Raw genomic sequence first — 24,109 nt, 5'->3', positions numbered from 1 at the left:
TTCATCAATCTGCAGTTCAAAAAAGGGTGAAGAGGTTTCATGTACACGAGACGTTTTTACAACCTCTTCTGAATGATTTAACCTGACAAATAATAATCCACGTTTAAAAAAAGTCTGTTTTGCTGCGTTTGCATTTAAAAGTTTTTTTTTATTCTTCAAAATAGGCAAAAATAAAAAATTCCTGTAAACAAAATGCGGCCTAACAAGAGTTACTGCGTTTAGAGGCATTTCAAGCACCAAACGCTTCTAAACCCTTTTTTTTGCATATAAAAAAAAAAAAAAAAAAAAAAAAAAAAAAAGAGCTTCTAAACTTAACTGCCTAGAAAACAACTGTAAATGACCCTGTGCACATGTACTGATAAGATAACAGAGGAGAGTTCAGGAGCAATTGGAAAAAAAAATGCCCAAATGCTCCTAAATGTCCGTTTAACACCAGCAGCCTAAATGTTCCTCTGTTTAAAGCCCTAACAGATCTAATGAATTTCTAAATAACTTTACAATGCTTGGTATCAGAATCATAATTTTAGTGTCATTTTAAAAAGGACAAATTACAGAATAAAAAGTATACATGTGCAGTAATACCAATTTTAAAGCAACACTGCTCAAAAAAAAAAAAAAAAAGTTTAGTTTAGATCAGGGCTCGACAAACCCCGGTCGCCAGGTCGCATTTGCGCCTAGATTTCGTGTCCTGGCGACTGGGGCAACGCTGCTGGGGTATCCTGTCTCCATTTGGACCCCGAACTCCGCCGCGCAATTCCATCGGGCCGCTCCGGCCAGTAATTGAGGCCGCGGCTTTCTAAAATCTTTCGGTAGTCTGGCGCCATCTTGTGGTGGATGTAGAAATTACACCCTATTCCAATAATGCTAATTCCTAATGGAGTGAAGCTCCCCTGCCTGTTTTTTGCCCAACGGTGAGTGTGGTGGCTGGTAATGGCTTCTCATTATATTATATATATTATTAAATTTATTAATTTATTTATTAATTTAATATATATATATGTGTGTGTGTGTGTGTGTGTGTGTGTGTGTGTGTGTGTGTGTGTGTATATATATATATACACATATTATATTTGTAATTTTTTTTTTTTTTTTTGTAAAAAAAAATATTATTTGTAATCCTCCCTGCTTGACCCCTTTCACAAGGGCTGTCTGACCATGGGCGAGCATCGGGGAAGTTCTGTGTTGGCCGTGTCCCTTGGATACAGCCAATCACAGATCATGCTAAATGACCAATCACAGCGGCCATTTAGCACTCGAGCGGTGTGTCCAATGAGAGGTGATCTCATATGTGGGGGGCTGGGGGCTATCTTCCCCTCACTCGTCTCCATGTCAGGCCAGGGACAGGTCCAGATCGCCGTCACGGACCTGGCTCCTAACTTTTTTAGCTGGCTCCTAGATTCCAAGCAAATTTGTCAACCCCTGGTTTAGATGCATTTTAGACCCCTTTCACACTGCCAGTGTTTTTCAAAAAAGTGGCTCATAGAATGCATTAAGGTGAAAAAATGCTTACCTTTACAACCCCTTTAAGAAAATGTAAATATTTTCATGTATATAGTCTAAGCAAAGCTGCACTTTAGGTTTGATATCACCTTCACATTTTACACTCTTATTTCTGTTGAATAGGTATGTAGATTAGCAACTAGCAGCAGCACTTAGTGGCTCAGGCCTATTTCTCTGTCACCTATAACCAGGTGTCGGGGCAAGACCTCAGACACAAAGGGGGTGTTATCGTATTCATTAACGGCCAACTAAGTACTGTAAAAGTGCAAAAAAAAGAGGACTGGTAGTTTGGAGCACCAGGGGTGAACAGGTTGCTTTATACTGTATGTTCCTTGTCCTGGAGGCTGCAAAAACATCAGCAATTCCCAGCTATCATATGAAAAGTAAAAAAATTTACCTGGAGAGTTTGTTTCACTGTCTGTGTCCATTGCAACCTCCTCATAGTTGTCATACTGGTAAACACATCCAGAGTTGTCAAGCTTTTCAGATCGTTTCTGATCTGCATCGAAAGACTGAAAAAAATAAAGGATTGTAAATGAACAGTGTTTAATTTCAAACTTTGGAGTACAGTACACAATAAATTAAGAGTAGCCATTAACCATGGGTTATATGCCGTTACGTTCAGGTGCTTGTACACTGGCAAAAGCTTTGCCAAGGATTTTCTCCCCCTGCACCCTCAAATAACCTCACGGGACTCCAGTTTTATAGCAAGCAATAAAGGGGAGCACAGGGGGAAGGATCCGTTTCTTGTACTGTACTTCAGGATATGAATGCACTTTAAAGGCAAATCAAAATTCACAAGTCCTAATCATACAGGACACAGGACGTATATTCTTAGACTAGAGGAGGTCCCAGAGCAGTACAGTAAACTGAGGAGTGGGCAATAGCAAACAAAAGGCAAGTATGCCCACAGAAAAGGGTCAACAGACCACAAACGCTCAGGATGACAGCTTGAAGCACCTTATGGCTGAAGCCCACATCAGCAGAGACATTGAGAAACACCCAGTACATTGTTGAGAAGGTAGGAATAGAAAACCAGGTGGTGGCACTGCAAACCTGTTAAACAGATGCTTCATGTTGAAAAGCCAAAAAACATTTTGGGCATGACCCGTGGAAATGAGCTGCCTGAGCCACCTAGCTATGGTGGAAAAGAGTCAGGATGATTCTTCTTGGGAACTTCAGGGAGGACAAAAATTGAATTTGCTGCTCAAAGGAACCGTCAAAGTCTAAGATAGGTATGAACAAGTCCTTTATGAGAAGAAGCTGCCAACCCAGAAACTCACCTGACAGAGGTAAAGGCACACAAAAAGCCACTTTACTGGTGAAATCCTCCAATGGGAGAGCCAAGATCAGCTCAATGAGGTTTTTGGAAAAATGAAAGCATCGGATCTAGATCCCATAGAGACACCAGTGGTTGAAGTAGCGGATATAGATGCACCACACCTTGTATAAAAGCCTTTACTAGAGCAAATTAAGCCAAACGTCCCTGGAACAGAATCGATAATACTCTAAAGGGACAGGTTTCTGCCTAAGAGCCTGATGCTGTTCTAGGCCATAATGGAAAAAGGGGAGGATGTGAAGAATAGAATAAACTTAAGTGCTGAGAAGCCTGCTTTACCATAAGCCATAACAGGCAATCCAAGAGTAAATGGTAGATCTTACAAAAAAACTAAATTTTTTAAAATCAGTAATTCCTCTTTTAGGACATGGGTTTTAATAGCCAGAATTTTAAAGCCAGTGACCAAGAAACAAAAGGAACAGGTCTGGCTTGTTTGGACTACTCCAAGGCTCGTCTGCCATGAGACCGAGTATTCGTGCAAAGTTCTGTTGGGCAAATTCAGTGTAATGAAAGCCACAACCTTTTCTACCTTCATCTTGCAACGCAATCTTTATCAGAGGAAAGGCATATATCAACCTGAAGGTAGTCCAAGAAATCATTAGGACAGGACTAAGCAATGCAAGAAATCCTCCTGCCAGTTTTTCAATATGTAGCTGGTCACGAGTGTTACAAAGGTTTAACTTCTCAGATCTACCCCTTGGTGGTTTATGTGGTCTACAGCCATGGCATTATCAGACCATCCTCTTACTGTGTGACTGTAGAAAGAGGGGTCCAGTACAGGAAAGTTAGGGCTCTCCGTGACAGAATATTGAATGGTGGCATCAATGCCTGTGGGGACCAGGTGCCCTGGACCACTGGAGAACTGAAGATCTCCATCCTTACAGGATGGAGTCTGTCATTACCACCGCCTAGTGAAAGGAAACTATTCACAGGATCTTAAAAGGCAAAGCTGGAAATTCACTATCCCAGGGATAGCTGAACAGAAGTAGTAAGCAATTCTGTTTGTCCCATGTCATGATAATGTTGAGCTGTAAGTAGAATAGAGCAAAAGGGAACTGCAGAGAAAGAGGCCACCATGAGGCCCAGAAGGGAGTCAACAGGTGCCTGGTTGATCAGAGTACAATAATTAGATCTTAGGAGAAGCAATCTTTACCTGTGAAAGGAAAATCTCAGCCTGGGTTGTATCTAAAATAACTAGAGAAACAGCAGGTGTGCGCTATATCCACTAGGATACAAAACTTCACTATTATTCAGATGTATAAAAATCTATAAAAGTGTAGAAAATGAAAGGATGAGAAAGTCAGGTGTATAACCTTATGGGGCAATACAGAGTCAGTGCAAAAATACAAAAATGATGGAACAGATGTACAACTGCCCTCATCAAAAACAGACATAATAGATTTTTAGCCTGGGGTCCAGGACCACGGCCCTGAATTTGAGTACCCTGCTGACACTTGTTGAATCAAATACCAAGGTAAGTGCTTAACACAGGATCCGATGCCCAAAGAAAACAATACAGAGCTGTCCCATTGATGCAGGGTCTGTTTCCCAAGATATACATCGAGGGCCACCGATTCAGAATTCGCTATTGAGCCCTGAGGCCATTAAGCAGTTGGATCTTGATTGTCAGCTGAAATACTAAAGAAAACAAAAAACAAAAAAAAGACTGGGTGGGGTTATATAAGGGTGCAATGCAAAGCTTTAAGCAATGACCTATAACCCATGGTCTATGACTACTCATCCTGTGCCCTGTACTTAAAGATTAGGCTAAATTGTTTTTCCATTAAACATTTTATCACACAAGACTAAAAGTAATCCCTTGGCCCCACCACAATTTCATATACAAAGCCTAAAACACTGGTATTGATTATACTGCCCTACATAAAAACACACCTTGCTCCGTTTACTCTTGTCTCCTACAAGCTTCATGAACCTGTTATACTGTTCCTCCTGGTTGGAAAGGTCTCGAATTTTTCTTATTTCTTCTTCTCGTTTCCTTTTTTCTTCTTCTTCCTGTTTCTTTTTCTCCTCTTCCTCTCTGCGCTTTTCTTCAGCTTTCTGTTGTTGCAACTTTTTCCATGCTTTTGTTTGTTGTCTTCGGAGTGCCTGTTTCGCTATATAAGAGAACAAACTATTCAGTGTGCAGCTTCATTAAAGGATTTACTGCTGTGTATACAATGAGTCCAAAGCCTCTCAGAAGCCCAGACTGTGAATTACCTGCATAAGCAGCACTGCTGACTTTACGTGATGTAATGGAATTTGAGCTTCCCTTCTCAATCTGGGGCTCCGCTTTGGTCTTTTCTTTCTGGGGCTCCGTTTTGACCTTCTCTTTTTGGGGCTCTGTCTGGACCTTCTCTTTCTGAGGCTCTGCCTTGCCTTTCGATAGCTTTTCCTTGCCCTCTTTCATTACCATTTGTTCTTTCTGATGCCATTTTTTACTTGCAGACTGCAAAGCCAGAAGACGTAAATGAAGCTCTGATAATTCCTCTTCCTCTCTGACAGGGTTCTGGAAAATAACCAATCTTTGTTAGATCCTACTAATATTTTATAGGATAAACATTCAGATAGTAACCATTCATATATAATAAAATACGGAGCCTTGACTTCTTTAGATAGTCCCTAATACAGAGGTGTTACTGTACAGAGAAATAAGCATGGAAAGAGGTGCATGTAGATTTAGCTGCTGTATGCAACAGCTGCCAGAGAATATAATGTAGACAGGTGAGGAGAACATTGAGTGAAGCTATTGTGGACATTGTGGTTAAAGTTTAGATGCTAGTGAATGGAACAATGCATGGTTTGTGGTTACTAACGACAGAATATTCTTAGGGTACAGACAATGATGTGAGTGCACTGGGGATCTATCATAACTGCAGTGCAAAACTACAAAAAAGGGGTCATGTCAGATAGGTGGAACGAACATTCACTGCTGAAGGTTTCTGAAGCCAGGAGCGAAGCTGAACATGGCAGTCTTCTCTACATCTTTACAGCACAGAGTTGAGAAACACATATCCTGCCTTCTCATTGCTGTGTGTATCAGAGCTTAGGAGATTCATTCTCTCCAGGGCACATTAAACACTGTTTTTATAGTGTGGGTAGATGTCAGTTTTGCCTTACAGTGAGCTGCCATGAGGTGACAGTGTGATTCACATTTCAGTTTATAGCAACGTTTTTCTTTTTTTTCTTTTTTCTGTTTTATTTGAAGTGCAGAAAGAAATGCTTCAATCGTGTCTCTGCACAGCAGAAAACCTTCCAGTGTGCAGTTTTCTCCCATTGTGGTGTGAGCTGGGTACATAGAAAACAATTGCATTCAATGTGTCCTTGAGGTGACTGGCTGTACTCAGTGCAGTAGAAAAAAAAACAGCAATTACAGAACAGTGTGAAAGATCCCCAAGTGTTACATAGACCTAGTAGGCAAGGTTGAAAAAAGACACAAGTCCACCCTGTGTGTGATTATATCAGTAATACATTGTATATCCCTGTATGTTGTGGTCGTTCAGGCGCTTATCTAATAGTTTAAAAAAACTCAATGGCCCTCACTGACAGCACCTGTGAAAGGGAATCCCACATCCTTGCCGCTCTTACAGTAAAGAGCCCTCTATGTAGTTTAAGGTTAAACCTCTTTTCTTTCAATTTTAATGAGTGGCCACGAGTCTTGTTAAACTCCTGTCTGCAAAAAAAGTTTCATCCCTATTGTGAGGTCTCCAGTACGGTATTTATAAATGTAATTCATATCCCCTCTTAAGCGTCTTCTCCAGAGAGAATAAGTTCAGCGCTCGCAACCTTTCCTCACAACTAATATCCTCCAGACCCTTTATTAGCTTTGTTGCCCTTCTCTGTACTCACTCCATTTCCAGTACATCCTTCCAGAGGACTGGTGCCCAGAACTGGACAGCATACTCCAGGTGCAGCCGGAGCAGAGCGGGAGAATTATCTTTTTATCTCTGGAGTGGATCCCCCTTTTAAATGCACGCCAATATTCTGTTTGCTTTGTTAGCAGCACTTGGCACTGCATGCCATTGCTGAGCCTATCATTTACTAGGACCCTCGGGTCCTTTTCCATCCTAGATTACCTCAGTGTGTAGATTGTCTCTTCCCCCTCCCTCCACCCCCCCCCCCCCCCCATCTGCAACTTTTCAGGGGGGCTTTGACGGGTACCCACTTCCAGAAGTTTTAATTGTGGCAAATGTTAAAGTTTGTTTGGCCAGTCGCCGAGCAATTGACAAAGCGCATTTCACGCATGCGCAGTAGGGAATCAGCTGTGAAGCCGCAAGGTAAGGTTTTCCCTACAAGAAATGGCGGCAGCAGCACCTGAGATCCTACTGAAAAAAAATCAGCTGGGGTGAATACACCGCTGGATTCATGGACAGGTAAGTGTCTTAACATGAAAAGTCAGCAGCTACTGTATGACAGTGACACAGTTAGAGCAGTGTATGAGGAGAGGATGGCAGTGATTTTCTCTTAACTTTAGAGTATGCTGGTAGTGCTGGCCCAGGAGACAGGGGGGGTGTGTACTGTGCAGGGGCTTGTGTAAAGTTTATTTCAAAAACTTCCCTCTTAAAACTAGAGTGTGTTATACGCTGATAAAAGGCAGCACAGCTAAAACATTGTAGTGCAGTCTTACTTGGCCAAGATAAAATCTGTATAAAAGTGAACATATTTTTATGCTAGGTTACATGAGATTCCGTTCATTATTTATTCCAGAAAAAGACATACCTCATTTTTGTCATCTGTAGTGTTGCTTTCAGGGGTAACTGCCTGATCAATTTCATCAAGCTCTGATAAAAATAAAATATAAAAATTCACAATGCACATAATTAGTGTGTTACCAAGTTTTAGAAACATCTGTTAAATTATACCAATGCTGGTCATTTATAAAAAAAATTAAAACACAAAAACAAAACCCAAAAAACACACACACACACACACACACACCCATCTGTCATTTACCTTGTAAGTTGCCTTTATCTGTTCTATTGCATAGTTCTAACAAGAAAAGAAAATCCCCCTTCGCTGGGACTTTGTAGGCAAAAATCACGCACAAGTAGATCAAAAAATATATATGTATTTTATGATCTACTTCTGTGAGGTTGTTGCCTACAAAGTCCAAACGAAGGGGAATTTTCTTGTTATACAATAGGGATGTGGCAACAACACACTTGTCCGACATGATGAAATCCCATTTTTGCTATTGCATAGTTCTGGGTGAGGTGAAAAAGCAACCTTGCCTGACAAACTATACTAGGTACCTGAGCACTTTCATATGAAGGTGGACGATGTGCTCATGTATATTGCCCTGTATAGGTTTAGACTTTCCCAGGGAGTCGAAACTCACTCAGCAATGTATGTGGCCTCTGGAAAAGCATTGGGAAGAATAGTGCTTACTGTGCCTGCTATCAAGTGTGCATATTGTAGTAAGTATATCAGACAACAAAAATTGACTTTGTGACCAAGATCCATGCAGGAATGATTATTCTTCAGATTATACAATAAATTAAAGTGGTTGTTAAACCACTCTAACTTGTCTCCTATTGTAGTATCCCCCTCTGCGTGCAATTTATAAAATTAAATGCTGCAAATACCTAATTTCACTGCCAAGATTGCAATCACATTAATTTAGGTGTTACAGGGGGCAAAAAAAAAAAAATAAAATCACACAAGCGGTGTGTCATAACATGCTTTAAAGGAGCAGGATCCATTTATTTTTTAGGGTTAAACGCTTTAATTGCCTGGCTTTTACTATGGTGAGCAGCCCCCTTGCTTTGGAGTAGTATGTGATGACCTTACAGCAGCTGCCAAACAAACAAAAAACTGAAACTATTGCAGCTTACAAGTACATCCCTAAAGGGATGTTTGCATTAGTGTCCTTTCACATCAGCAACCCGACCGGCGGACGCTGCATTGCTCAGCAGGGGATAGACCCGCTGATCCCCTGCTGAGCAGGCAGATGACAGGTCCGTCCCCACTCACTGTGCAGAGATTGGGGCTCTGACAGGTCACTCTCCATGAGGAGATCGGATGAAAACAAACCAACCGATCCGATAGACGGATGGAAAAATGGGGTCAACATCCATTTGGATTTCACAGACCAGATCGGATAGTAGCAGACATAACTGCTGACATCCGTCGCTCCATAGGAGCAAATGGAGACTCCAATCAGGTCCACCTAAAAATCTGACAGGTGGACCACATTGGAAAGACCGTGGGAAGGGGGCCTTTGTGTGCGTTTTTTTCCCAGGATAAGAACACTTAAAGTGGTTGTAAACCCTTACAAACCACTTTGACCTACAGGTAAGCCTAGATTAAGGCTTACCTGTAGGTCCAAGAAATATCTCCTAAACCTACACGGTTTAGGAGATATTTGGCAAAAGACAGGCACCGCTGTCTACGGCGCATGCGGCGAGTGGCGGCTCCCATGCGCGGGAGTGACGTCATAGCGGCTTCGTCGAATGACAGCGGCGGAGCAGCGAGGCCCACAGAGAAGATGAATGCTCCAGACTACAAGCAACAGCGGTGACTTCGCTGGCTCCTGTGTCAGGTAAGTGACACATAATGGACTACTATGCGATGCATAGTAGTCCATTATGCTTTACCTTTGCAGGTAATCAAAGAGGAAGTAAACCCATCAACTATCAATGATCAGTATGTGAGAATGATAAAATGTATTCACACCTGAGACCTTATAACACTAACGAGTCACATGACACCGGGGAGGGAAAACGGCTGATTGGGCCCAATTTGTACAATTTCATTAAGGGGTGTACTCACTTTTGATGCCAGCAGTTTAGACATTAAGGGCTGTGTGTTGAGTTATTTTGAGGCAACAGACAATTTACACTGTTATACAAGCAGTCATTAAGGGGTTAAGCATTGATAAGCTGCAATATACTACATTTTAAGTTTGTGGGTTTAATATAAATTTAAAGAAGCATGAACCAGGAAACATACCTTATTCATTCAAAGATAACAGTAATCCACAGACTAACTATAGTTCATGAACACAAATTCCACATGTCCTGGCAGCAAGCACTGTGCCACACAACACTTTATCAAAGATCTCAAAAAGGTTCTGCAAAAGGCAGACAGGGGGTGTGGGCAGCCAAGGTCAGGCAGCTTGAGCTGGCTTATGGGAAAAACACAATCTAACAGGTTTTAACAGATCTGATTAATCCGTTCCAAAGACCAAAGCTGACCAGGTCAGACGTGTTCTACAGACAGAAAACTTCTGATCAGGTGTAGGATATCCTTGGGGCCAGGAACCACCACTAAATTTACCAAAATTCTAAAATTAACATTTTTCATTTGCTTTGAATAGATTGGGAAAAGGAAGAATTATGTCTGCATCCCTCTTGGGGAGGTTTGTCCCAGATTCAAAAGGGAGATGAATTTCCACAAGTGAGAGTTTTCAGCAAGGCAGGTGTCTCCAATTTTCTTCATGCAAGTATGCTCGCCATTTAAAAAAAAAAAAAAAATAGTAAGAGATAACAAAAAACAACATCTTACAGAAGTTATAACTTTTCCAAGAAAAAAAAAAAGTTTTGTTTGACGTTACAATTAATTTCTCCTCCTACCCAAGCCAACAAGTTTATAAGCAGCCTCTCTCACCCAGGATTCTGTGAGAATATACAGTAGGTCTCCTTTAGGACCCCCCTAAGGTTGTGTCCCACCCCCTATACATCACTTGCCTAAGCAAATGACATGCATTATGCCCACTGTGAAAAATGTAGTGCAAGCGCTCAACCTGTATACACTTCTTATAATACTACAAAGTGATATATATTCAAATGTATATATAAATAACCCAAAAGCAAAAGTAAATACAGTATTATACAGGTAAAAAATATAAACATATATATAGTGACTTATACATGTGTATATATAACCAAAAAATGGTGATTATTAGGATATTGAATCCCAAAAGGGAGACAGTGACTGTGGATAACTGTAAACAAATCACAGTGACGAAATCTATAAATAGGTATATAGTCCAAAGCAATCGTGCAAAGTGCCAATATCAGCCAGGGTTCTGTAATGTTGTGACCGAAGAGAACAATGTTTCACCATGTGACGATCCCACCACCGTATAAAGTGCAGGCTTACCGGATCTATATGACCCTAACAGGCATACGCCTCAGGGGTCAATCACAGCTTGCGATCCCAAAAAGGACTCAAGAATTGGATGTATCAGTCAAATCATGTACGATCCCACCAGATCCCAGCAGATGGCTAGATGTGGTCAATATTCCTCATGTGCATGTACAAATCCAACAACGACTCATAGGTAGGCATAAAGGATGAGAAGACGGAGCCAACATAGCATAATAACGTTTTTTTTAAAAAACTTTAATTAAAAAATAAAAATAAAAACTCACATTTCAAGAAGAACAATCAAGCGTGTCAGAGAGATAAAAATGGCAGTAGCGGAGTCCTCCCGACGCGTTTCGACCCACCGGTCATCATCTGGGGTAGACTCACACTACTCGCAAGCTGTGATTGACCCCTGAGGCGTATGCCTGTTAGGGTCATATAGATCCGGTAAGCCTGCACTTTATACGGTGGTGGGATCGTCACATGGTGAAACATTGTTCTCTTCGGTCACAACATTACAGAACCCTGGCTGATATTGGCACTTTGCACGATTGCTTTGGACTATATACCTATTTATAGATTTCGTCACTGTGATTTGTTTACAGTTATCCACAGTCACTGTCTCCCTTTTGGGATTCAATATCCTAATAATCACCATTTTTTGGTTATATATACACATGTATAAGTCACTATATATATGTTTATATTTTTTACCTGTATAATACTGTATTTACTTTTGCTTTTGGGTTATTTATATATACATTTGAATATATATCACTTTGTAGTATTATAAGAAGTGTATACAGGTTGAGCGCTTGCACTACATTTTTCACCGATTTCTCAGCTAAAAAAATCCCTAGTTTTAGCGTGCTGGCTGCTAACCATACACACTTGTCATTTTTTCTATTTTTCCTTTTGCGCAATATTGTTGGTGTATACTTTTTTTTTTGGTTTTAGTGGATTAATATTGCAGCATTTGCAAAGAAATATCCATAGTCATTATGGATGTATTTGACTATAGAGCTTCACATAAAGTGAATGCAGATGGTGTATTTGTCCCCGATAGTAGCAATACTGAAATCGGAGGCCTTTTTTTAAGGTTGAAAAATATCATGTCGACTGAATTACACCTGGAGTGGGATTTGGTATTTTTACAACAATACATCACGGAACAGATGGTTCCCCGTAGCCTCAGATGGGACGTTTGTCCTCAACAGGGAGAATCAGATCCTGATTCTTGGTTCAAATATTTTAACGAGGCAGGAACCAACCTTCTTTCTTTCCTCATCTTAAAGAAAAAGGCATGTCTATTAAATATAGATAAAGAAATTAAAGAAATTAGAGATAAACTAAATACATATAAAGGGTCGTCGGAATACAACTCCCTCTCGTCCAATTTACTCAACCATTTGGAAAAAGAGGACCGAGACCAAAAGAATAAAAAACAGAAAAAATATTCCCGAGATACGAATGACTATAAGACAAACAACGTATTTGGATGGCAAAAATTATTTTTAGCACCACCTCTTAACCAAACTACTCCTTCTGTGAATATGGAGGGCAGTTTAAATCCTGGAATTTCTGCCTCCCAGGATATACCGCCTTCCAGAACATATAGTGAGGCTGTCCAAAGGGGGCCCGACAGGGGAACACACAATGTTCAACATTTTAGTCCATATAGGACAAATAATCATAAAAGGGGTAGGGGGGGTCCAAGAGGTAAGAGAGGAGGGCGTGGGTACCAAAGGGATCATTCCCATCACAGAAACATCCCAGCCCCCGTGGATCATAATAATTCACCATATTACCATTCACCACGTACACCATACCCTTCTAACCATCAAAATTATCTCCCCCCCCCGGGAGGTCAACTCCCCCAATCATTATAATAGAGGAAGCCAACATTATGAAGACATACCTCCCTCGCAGAATAGGTTTGCACCCTTACGCGATATGAGGAGTTCTGACATCACTTACACCAGGCATTCTCCTTCCCCCTATCCATACAATCCTCCCAATACCAATTATGAACAACAGGGTTTTCACGAGGACCCACACCCCAAAAAAAGGGGTCAAGAACGAGGAGAGGTTGTAGAGGGGGAAGGAGATTACAAAGACGGAAAGAGAAGAAGGCTCTGATAGGGCAGGGGGTTTTCAATCTGAGCTCTAGGTCTTTCACATCTGAAGAGATGTTGGTTTTAGACAAGGGCTTAAAATTTGCACCCCCTAACAAACTCAACAAATTTTCTACATTTATAGATATACACAAATTTACACGGAAGTTGAATATTCAAAGATATCTCACATCCAACCCGTATCGCACAGACTACCATGCCAGTACGTCAGGCACTGTCCACTCAGGGTTATCTAATCCCTCCCTTTTCTCCCCTCCGGTATCCACTGCCCCTGCAGTGAAAATTTTCAGAGATCTAGTACTCAGCGATCTAGCCAAATTACCAGTGAAAAAACATCACTCCACTTCTTTACCGAGAGTTGCATTGAGGTCTCTCTGTGACCAAAAGCAAGTTATAATACGCCCAGCCGACAAAGGAGGGGGCATAGTTGTACTAGATAAAACTCAGTACGAGGAGGAAATGGCAAATATCTTAAGTGAACCAGACACATATCGGAAATTACCCAATAACCCCACAAATGTTTACAGAAAACAATTAAAAGCCCTTGTTGATAAAGGTTATGAACAAAAAATCTTGAATAAAAAAGAGAAAGCTTTTTTGGTCCCCACATCCCCTAGAATACCTACCATCTATTATCTACCTAAAATCCACAAGAGCTTAACAGCTCCCCCCGGTAGACCCATTGTTAGTGGTATAAATTCGGTTACAGCACGCATAGGTAGATACATAGACTTTTACCTCCAACCTCTTGTGAGAAAGATGCCCTCATATATACAAGATACTGGGGATACCATCAGAAAATTGGAAGGTATACAGTTCCAAGGACAATGCATCATAGCTACTGCAGATGTTTCATCCCTTTACACCTGTATCCCACAGGACAAGGGAATAGAAGCGGTACGCTTCTTTCTTGAACAAGAACGCACGCTAGTTCCTTGCCAACGTAATTACATTATAGAATTATTGGAATTCGCCACCAGCCATAGCTATTTTTGGTTTGGTGGTCAGTATTACTCACAACAAAGGGGTGTGGCCATGGGGGCCAAATTTGCGCCCAGTTTGGCCAATCTTTTTATGGCCAAATGGGAGGAGGATGTCGTCTATGCCCAGCGGAGCCCATCATTAATTTTTTGGGTCCGGTACATAGACGACATCCTCCTCCTATGGGGGGGCACCTCCGATGCCCTCCTTGAATTTTTCAGTGGTCTGAATAATAATGACAGGGGAATCTCTTTGACTTATCAGACTAGCACAGATAAAATCCAATTCCTCGATTTAGAGATTGGAATCACTTCCGGGGGTTTTAGTTTTAAAACTCACTTTAAGTCCACCGACCGTAATAGCTATATTGCCATGGATAGTTGCCATCATAAAAGTTGGCTTACTTCCGTTCCACGCAGTCAATTTATTAGACTGCGTCGTAATTGTACTGACGATCGCACTTTTGTGGATCAGGCAAACTGTTTAAAACAACGGTTTTTGGACAAGGGGTACCATGCAACGACTTTAGAGAAACAACTACAGGAAGTCTCGAATATAAATAGAGACACCCTCTTGCAGGTGAAAACCCCTCGGAATGACAGTGAGAAATTTAAATGGTCCTTCATAACCACCTTCAGTATGCAACATAGGCAGGTAAAACAGATTTTTAATAAACATTGGGAGGTTTTGAGACAGGACACTGTACTGGGTCCTAATCTTCCTGAAAGAGCTAATGTCCTATTCAGAGGGGCTCCCACCTTGCAAAGTAAAATTGCCCCTAATATCATTAACCCTCCAACACAGCCCACTTTTTTCCATAACATGTTAGGCTATTTCCCGTGCAAAAAATGTAGTGTGTGTCAGCACAATGCACTGACACAACGAAGAATTTTAGAATTCACATCTACAGTAACTGGCAAAAGATATTCTATCAAATGTTTTTGCACTTGCAAAACTAAATATGTGGTCTATCTGATAACATGCCCTTGCGGGAAGCAATATGTGGGCCGTACTACCAGAACTTTTTCAACGAGGGTTGGCGAACATATTTCTCTGATTAGAAGTAAACTATCCAAGCATACGGTGCCGAAACACTATAGGGAATGCCACAATAATGACTTACGTGGCACCCAATTTATCGCGATAGATAAATACACCCCACCTTGGAGAGGGGGACCCCTTACTCGCGGGGTCTCCAGGCTCGAAACATTTTGGATATATGAACTTCAGTCCCACTCCCCATTCGGTATGAATGTGGAGTGGGACATTAATTCGTTCATTGATGATTCATAGGACCTTTAGGCATTATCAATGTATAGTCTGGTATTGGGCACGTTTGTAGTCTGGCATCGGGTAGGTTCTTACCCGTGGGTATTATCTATGTCTTAATTTATTTTAGATATTTATAATTTCAATTTCAATTTCATTTATTTTTTGAATGATATCAATAATATTCATCCATCTATATGGTTGTAGAGTGGTGACTGTGGTCACTTTATGGTCGGGGTGACTGGTCACACAGTCATTTTGACCAGAAGGTTATCACTCTGTAACACGTGATGTATTTTTTGTATATCTTTTGTACAGTGTGAAGTATTGATGGCTTACTGTATGTATTATCTAGTCGCAATTCCATTAGCGGCCATTAGGTGTCATTAGCGCCACCTTTTCATCAGTATAAGAGAATAGACAGCGATTTTTCTATATCTATGTTTTGTTTACATCCCCATCCCGCTCCGGAAGTGATGCACATTTACTTCCGGTTCCGGGTTTTGTGGATGCGCACTTCCGGTTCACAACCACCATCTTCAAAAGGGTTCTTGACACAATTTTCACCCATTTGTTTCTTAATTCTTTCTGGATGTCGGCCCCTCTCCACATAGAGATCATTTCAAACAGGCCCCTGTCTACATTTTTTTTTTTATTTTTTTTTTTCATACATCAATACGAATGGGTGAAACGCATTTTAAGCGAGGCGTGGAACGCACGCCGGGCCGGCAGTTTTCCATATACCGGAAGTATAGCTACCATCACTTCTTAATGGGATTCCCGAGGTCAAAGGGTGTAGTTATACTGGTGGAACGCATATTAATCGAGGCGTGGAACGCACGCCCGTCCGCCATCTTGGATAGACCGGAAGTGGGCATATTCACAACACATGGGGGATTGCCATCATTTCATCTATATAAGGCAGTAGGACAGTAGTGTGAGTCTACCCCAGATGATGACCGGTGGGTCGAAACGCGTCGGGAGGACTCCGCTACTGCCATTTTTATCTCTCTGACACGCTTGATTGTTCTTCTTGAAATGTGAGTTTTTATTTTTATTTTTTAATTAAAGTTTTTTAAAAAAAACGTTATTATGCTATGTTGGCTCCGTCTTCTCATCCTTTATGCCTACCTATGAGTCGTTGTTGGATTTGTACATGCACATGAGGAATATTGACCACATCTAGCCATCTGCTGGGATCTGGTGGGATCGTACATGATTTGACTGATACATCCAATTCTTGAGTCCTTTTTGGGATCGCAAGCTGTGATTGACCCCTGAGGCGTATGCCTGTTAGGGTCATATAGATCCGGTAAGCCTGCACTTTATACGGTGGTGGGATCGTCACATGGTGAAACATTGTTCTCTTCGGTCACAACATTACAGAACCCTGGCTGATATTGGCACTTTGCACGATTGCTTTGGACTATATACCTATTTATAGATTTCGTCACTGTGATTTGTTTACAGTTATCCACAGTCACTGTCTCCCTTTTGGGATTCAATATCCTAATAATCACCATTTTTTGGTTATATATACACATGTATAAGTCACTATATATATGTTTATATTTTTTACCTGTATAATACTGTATTTACTTTTGCTTTTGGGTTATTTATATATACATTTGAATATATATCACTTTGTAGTATTATAAGAAGTGTATACAGGTTGAGCGCTTGCACTACATTTTTCACCGATTTCTCAGCTAAAAAAATCCCTAGTTTTAGCGTGCTGGCTGCTAACCATACACACTTCTTGTCATTTTTTCTATTTTTCCTTTTGCGCAATATTGTTGGTGTATACTTTTATTATGCCCACTGTGCCTCCTGGGATATGTGCGTCACATAACCCAGGAGGCACAGTGTTCACTGAGAAAGGAAAAGTGTGGGCCCAGCGGCGTTTCATCGCCACTGGGAATAATATTACATTATTATTATGTACCCCTTTTTGCCTTCAGAACTGCCTTAATTCTTTGTGGCATAGATTCAACAAGGTGTTCTAAACATGCCTCAGATTTTCATCCATACTGACATGATTGCAGCAACTGCGTGATGCTGATTTGTGAGCTGCACATCCATGATGCGAATCTCCCATTCCGCCTCATCCCAAAGATGCTCTATTGGATTGAGATCTGGTGACTGTGGAGGCCATTGGAGTACAATGATCTCATTGGCATGTTCAAGAAACCAGTTTTAGATGATTGGAGCTTTGTGACATGGTGCATTATCCTAGAGGAAGTAACCATCAGAAGATGGGTTCACTGTAGTCATAAAGGGATGGACACGGTCAGCAACAATACTCAGGTAGGCCATGGTGTTTAAACGATGATCGATTGGTACTAAGGGGCCAAAAGCGTGCCAAGAAAATATCCTCCACACCATTATACCACTCTGAACCATTGATACAAGGCAGGATGGATCCATGCTTTCACGTTTACGCCAAATTATGACCCTACCCCATCTGAATGGTGCAGCTAATAGAGACTCATCAGACCAGGCAAAGTTTTTCCAATCTTCTATGGTTCAATTTTGGTGAGCCGGTGCAGATTGTTTCCTGTGCTTAGCTGACAGAAGTTGCACCATGTGTGGTCTTCTGCTGTTGTAGCCCATCTGCTTCAATGGTCGATTGGTTGTGTGTTCAGAGATGCATTCTGCATACCTTTGCTGTAACAAGTGTTTTTTTTTTTTGAGTTACCGTTGCCTATCATCTCCATTCTCCTCCGACTTCAATCAACAAGGCATTTTCCTCCACACAAACTGCCACTCACGGAATATTTTCTCTTTTTTTGAACCATCCACCGTAAACCCTAGAGATGGTTGTGTGTGAAAATCCTAGTAGATCAGCAATTTTTTTTTTTTTTTTAAATGTTCAGTCACATAAATCCCCTTTCTTCCCCATTCTGGTGCTTAGTTTGAACTTCAGCAAGTTGTCTTCACCATGTCTATATGCATTGAGTTGCTGCCATGCGATTGGCTGATTAACAATTTGTGTCACCAAGCAATTGAACGGGTGTACACAATAAAGTGGCTGGTGAGTGTATGTTTGGCTAGCATTACTGAACGTATGATATCCTGTGCCCATTCTGACAGCTGTAGACTACAGTGTACTTTAGGCGATTTCTTAAATGGAATTAAATAACTGGTATTTTGTTTCCTAAAACACTCCATCTATATCTAAAATATTTCACATTTTTGTAACCATATTAGAAGTATAATGGGCAAAACTTTTTTTTTTTTTTTTTGTTTAGTTTTGAGAAGACTGGGTGGGATTATAATACCTGCCAGGTTTATATTGGGTCTGTGCCCCATTAGATGTATTCACTCTCTTTATCCTTGTCTTTACAGTTATAACGGACAGTAAAATTACGAGAGAAAAACGAATTTTGAGTGGACATGAACGAGAGAAAATCTTGCAGTTCTAGTGACCCTAGTGAAAACCAGGGATTCCCTTACTAAAGGAAGGATTTACTCTCATTTCCAGTTATTCATCTGGGACAAGAAGTAAAGGGAAATCTCCCCAATGGGATACATGTCCTGGGGGGGGGGGGGGGGGACACACTCATCTTTACTCTATACAAAAAAAAAAAAATATGTAATATATATATATATATATATATATATATATATATATATATATATAATATATGAGAAAGAGAAGAGCCTGTAAATCCTTATTACTATACTAGCTTTTCTTCCCTTTGGCAGCTAAGAGGGAAAGATCTCTGCAATCAAGATCCCACATCTACCCAATTTTATGTCTAGTACAAAAAACAAATGCGCCCAGAGAAGGTTTTCTATCACAATCTTCAACATGCTAAAAAATGAAAACCTGTATTGACATAGCCCCACTGTACCTTGTTCAAGAGTCTCAGTGTCACTGGTAATCAGAGCGGAGCTGGATTCTTCCACAATACTTTGCTTCTTCTCAGCAATAGGTTTTAATTTTTGTCTGAGAGGTTTAAGCTCAAAGGCCTGGAAAGCCTTCACGGGTGGTTTCTCCTCCACAGGTGCCTCCAGAATCACAGCTTCAACAGTAGAAATTTCTTCCTTAACAAGGGTCTCTACGGTGGTTTCCGAAACACTTTCATTTTCCTTACTCTGCTGTTCTTTGAGAGCTAGTTTTTCATCCTTATTAATGGATTCAAGTTCAAGTTTTATCTGCTTATATTTTAAAAGCAGATCTTCAAAGCTCTCCTCTTCACAGTTTTCATTTTTTGATGGATGACTAAATTTTCTAGGTGGAGATCTAACACTTTTAACTGAAGAGAGTGTCAAGGAAACAAAGGTTATTGTTAAATTCATATTCAATTTATAAACATCTATAAAAGGCTGCTCTCCCACTGCTCCATTGCAAAAACACACATGCAATTTTGCGACTTTTGCACTTCGACGTTAGTAGAGTGGTATACCCTGCTGAGCAGTTATGTTCTGACAGAGGGACAGCCCCCTGCCACTACACTTTAGTCAGTGCTCTCAGATCTGTAGTGAGAACTGAGAGATCAAACACTGCTGAACACTCAGTGCTCCCCTCCGCTATAAGCAGAGAGCAGTGACTGTCAGTCAGCATCTCTCTGCTCTCCCCTCCTTTGCTCACTGGAACCTTTGATCTACTGGGCTGTTCTGGGGGATAGAGCGCAGCTGGCTCAGGCTCTTAGATTGCCAAGAAGCTAAACCAAGTTATCTAGGTGGAAACCGGCCATATGGTCTGGATCTTTTCAGAGCCTGTACCAACTGACTTCAGCAGGCTTTAGCCCACTGTCAGCTGAAAATCACATTGCGTGCAGCACCAAGTTCACCCCTGTGACCTACAGAAGTAGAGCCAAAATAACTTTGGTTATACTTTTCTTTTAAACTCCTGTGCATTTGGCATTTCTGTGAAGGTGGAATCAACCTCTACTCTGCTAGCGGTCTTGGAAGAAGGCTGGGTAAATATAAAGAATGTGTTGCTATATCACAAAAGACAAACTATTGCACAGAGCAGATAAGTATAACATTATTATTTCAAAAGGAAAAAAAAAATGACAAACACTTTTGGCACGTTAGCTGTCGTATGCAAACAGCGGTACAACTGACTGACAAAAAAGGTCTGCCACTCATGTTAAAAAAGCCATAGGCCTCGTTTACATGGGGCAACTACCTGAGCTGAGAGGTGATTTGCCATCATGAGGATGCACAGGTGTTGCATGTATCCTCATGCTGACAGTTCTACTGTTGTCTACAGAGATGCAACTGTTGCATCCCAATATGACATCCATGTACGTGCAGGTTCCCAAACTCACCCAGGGTGCATTCAGGACCATGCACCAGCACAGTTGTCATATGGGGACATCAGCTGTATCCATGCAGCAGATGGGTTCCAATAGACAAATGAATTGCCAGCACAGGGATGCTCCCAACACCTGTGCAGACAAAGCACGACCCTGCATGGGCCAAACATGAAATCAACCTATTCAAAAAAGGCCTTCAATGTGTTGCTATTTGTGGTGGTAGGATCTATTCCCCCTAGTAGGAAACATTACATTCCACCCAAGGCTCTCCATCGCCGTGTACTACTTGAACCTCTGAGCATTGATGTATGGTAACAGGGCCTCTTTCCCATAGCAGGAAAGGTATTATGTTTCACACACAGCTCTCCATATGTTAAGCTAACTATAGATGGAATTTCTGCAGGTTCAGCAGAGCAGCAGAGATTTGATCCATCTATGGGCAGGCAGGTTTTACTGAAGTTAATCCATTGATCAACTTTAGTAAAGCCAGCCAGATATTCTCATGTGACTACTGCCAGCAGCTACAGTAGCTAGCAGTGGTCATTGTGCTGTGCTGGATGGGAAGGCTCCCCACTGGCAGAACAGGACAGCACTGCGGGAGGTCTTGCCCCATCAAACGTCAGTGTTGATGGGGGAATTGAGCAATTTTCTTTCCTGCAATCACAGGTTGAAAAATTACATCATCTATGGCTTGCAATACAAGGTCCTGCCCATCACCCTATAACACTACATGATCCTCTGTTCAGTGATGTGTGGTGACAAGACCTCTTACCCTTCATAAGGAAGGTATGTTCCACCCAGGGACCTCTCTATGTTAAGCCACCCATAGAAGGACTGAATTTCAGCAGGGACAGGACAAGACGGGATCCATCTATGGGCAAGCTGGTTGTACAGGAGTTGATTGAATATTACAACCAGCCTTTAGGGTTATTTTTATTTTTTTTGCATGTGATCATCGCCAGCAGCTACAGCCACGAGCAGTAGCCATTGTTTTCTGCCAGCAGGGAAGGCATACTATCAGAACACTAAAGTGCTGCAGGATGGAATTCCCCAACAACACTGAATGTGTAGGAGGGAAATAAAGCAATATTCTTTAATGCAACCATTGCGTCATCTGTTTTGCTTTGCACACAGGGTCCTGCCATCAGCCTATAACACTACATGATCCTGTGATCAGAGATGACAAGGCCTCTTTCCCCATAGTAAGGAAGGTATTATGTTCCACCCAAGGCTCTCTATTGCCCTAGAACACTACATGATCCTGTGATCAGAAATGACAGGGAATCTTCCCCATAGTAGGGAAGGTATTATGTTACGCCCAGGACTATATTGCCCTATAACACTACATGATCCTGTGACGACAAGGCCGCTTTCCCCATAGTAAGGAAGGTATTATGTTCCACCCAGGACTCTCTATTGCCCTATAACACTACATGGTCCTGTAATCAGTGATAAGGCCTCTTTCCCCATAGTAAGGAAGGTATTATGTTCCACCCAGGACTCTCCATTGCCCTATAACACTATATGATCCTGTAATCAGTGATGACAAGGCCTCTTTTCCCATAGTAAGGAAGGTATTATGTTCCACCCAGGACTCTATTGCCCTAGAACACTACATGATCCTGTGATCGGTGATGACAGGGCATCTTCCCCATAGTAAGGAAGGTATTATATTCCACCCAGGACTCTCTATTGCCCTAGAACACTACATGATCCTGTGATCGGTGATGACAGGGCATCTTCCCCATAGTAGGGAAGGTATTATGTTCCACCCAAGACTCTCTATTGCCCTAGAACACTACATGATCCTGTGATCAGAAATGACAGGGAATCTTCCCCATAGTAGGGAAGGTATTATGTTCCACCCAAGACTCTATTGCCCTAGAACACTACATGATCCTGTGATCAGAAAACACAGGGAATCTTCCCCATAGTAGGGAAGGTATTATGTTACACCCAGGACTATATTGCCCTATAACACTACATGATCCTGTGATCGGTGATGACAGGGCATCTTCCCCATAGTAGGGAAGGTATTATATGTCACCCAGGACTCTCTATTGCCCTAGAACACTACATGATCCTGTGATCGGTGATGACAGGGCATCTTCCCCATAGTAGGGAAGGTATTATGTTCCACCCAAGACTCTCTATTGCCCTAGAACACTACATGATCCTGTGATCAGAAATGACAGGGAATCTTCCCCATAGTAGGGAAGGTATTATATTTCACCCAGGACTCTCTATTGCCCTAGAACACTACATGATCCTGTGATCAGAAAAGACAGGGAATCTTCCCCATAGTAGGGAAGGTATTATGTTACACCCAGGACTATATTGCCCTATAACACTACATGATCCTGTGACGACAAGGCCGCTTTCCCCATAGTAAGGAAGGTATTATGTTCCACCCAGGACTCTCTATTGCCCTAGAACACTACATGATCCTGTAATCAGTGATGACAAGGCCTCTTTCCCCATAGTAAGGAAGGTATTATGTTCCACCCAGGACTCTCTATTGCCCTAGAACACTACATGATCCTGTGATCGGTGATGACAGGGCATCTTCCCCATAGTAGGAAAGGGATTATGTTCCACCCAGCACTATATTGCCCTATAACACTACATGATCCTGTGATCGGTGATGACAAGGCCTCTTCCCCATAGTAGGGAAGGTATTATGTTCCACAATCACGTTACATCAGTGATGCAGGCACAGGAACCATTGCTGTACTTTAGGAAGGATACGTTTCCGGGGGGACGGTGCTCTCCAGCTGCCCGGTCTCGCTCCTCCCGGTTTGATCACTCGCTCCCCCCACTCCCGGTCCCAGAACCTTCCGCCTCTCCCCCGTGAACGGAAGCGGCCCAGCGTGTCATAGCTGCGCTCCCAGAACGAGGGCCTGGAAGGTGGCGGCGGCTGTGAAATCCGTGGTGGCGGGCGGTACCCATGCGTGGGTCTCTGCTGTCGGGACCTGTAAGGGGGACGCGGGGGCCCTCGGCTGCTGGGTGGCCGGTGCCGGACATGCCGAGGGCTCTGTGGTCGCACGCTATCGTCACTCAGCTCGCCGTCCTCCAGCTCGCCTTCCTCCCGGGGAGAAGAGGGCCTGGCAGCCGTCACGGACATGGCTGTCGGTGGTCAGAGCCGCGGTACACCGAGTCCGCCTCCAGTCTAATACTCCGCTTCTCCTTCTACTACAGGAACCTGGGAAAGCCAGGCCACGCTACATCAATCATCTCGCGAGAGTTCCGACAACGACTGATGTCACCGCGTTCAGAGATACAGCGGAGGAATCTACGGAGATCACGTGACACGGTGTCCTCCCTATAAAGAGGATTGTATGAACAGAATACATTACAGAGATGACAGTGTGGGAGAGCAACTTCTAGCAGTGCTGGGCAACTTTCTGCGAGTGTGGCCCCTGAAATCGCTAAAGAACCACACAGAACATTCACTGGAGTTGTAGCACTGACCCCCCCCCCCCAAAGGAGCTGTTGGTTTTATTGGGCTTACCGTTACCTTTTTGATC

At 42.1% G+C, this 24,109-nt stretch overlaps 1 protein-coding gene across 2 annotated transcripts in view; it reads right to left on the bottom strand.

The window, feature by feature from the left end:
* The window catches only part of ZFC3H1 (zinc finger C3H1-type containing), a 156,083-nt gene extending 132,250 nt beyond the window's left edge, over positions 1–23,833 (bottom strand). For both annotated transcript variants that reach the window (XM_077468543.1, XM_077468544.1), the window contains exons 1-6: positions 23,331–23,833; positions 19,170–19,574; positions 7,556–7,617; positions 5,057–5,345; positions 4,733–4,953; positions 1,898–2,012 (exon numbers count right to left, since the gene is read on the bottom strand). In XM_077468543.1, the coding sequence (XP_077324669.1) occupies positions 1,898–2,012; positions 4,733–4,953; positions 5,057–5,345; positions 7,556–7,617; positions 19,170–19,574; positions 23,331–23,706 (1,468 nt within the window). In that variant the 5' untranslated portion in view covers positions 23,707–23,833. The remainder of the gene's footprint in view (positions 1–1,897; positions 2,013–4,732; positions 4,954–5,056; positions 5,346–7,555; positions 7,618–19,169; positions 19,575–23,330) is intronic.
* Positions 23,834–24,109: the final 276 nt, after the last annotated feature.

Source organism: Lithobates pipiens, unplaced genomic scaffold (assembly GCF_037356315.1).
Source record: "Lithobates pipiens isolate NorthernLeopardFrog02 unplaced genomic scaffold, aLitPip1_a1.2 Scaffold_8, whole genome shotgun sequence".
Taxonomy (NCBI): Eukaryota; Metazoa; Chordata; class Amphibia; order Anura; family Ranidae; genus Lithobates; species Lithobates pipiens.
Note: the sequence above shows the minus strand (reverse complement) of the source record. Positions and strands in the feature narration are given on the sequence as shown.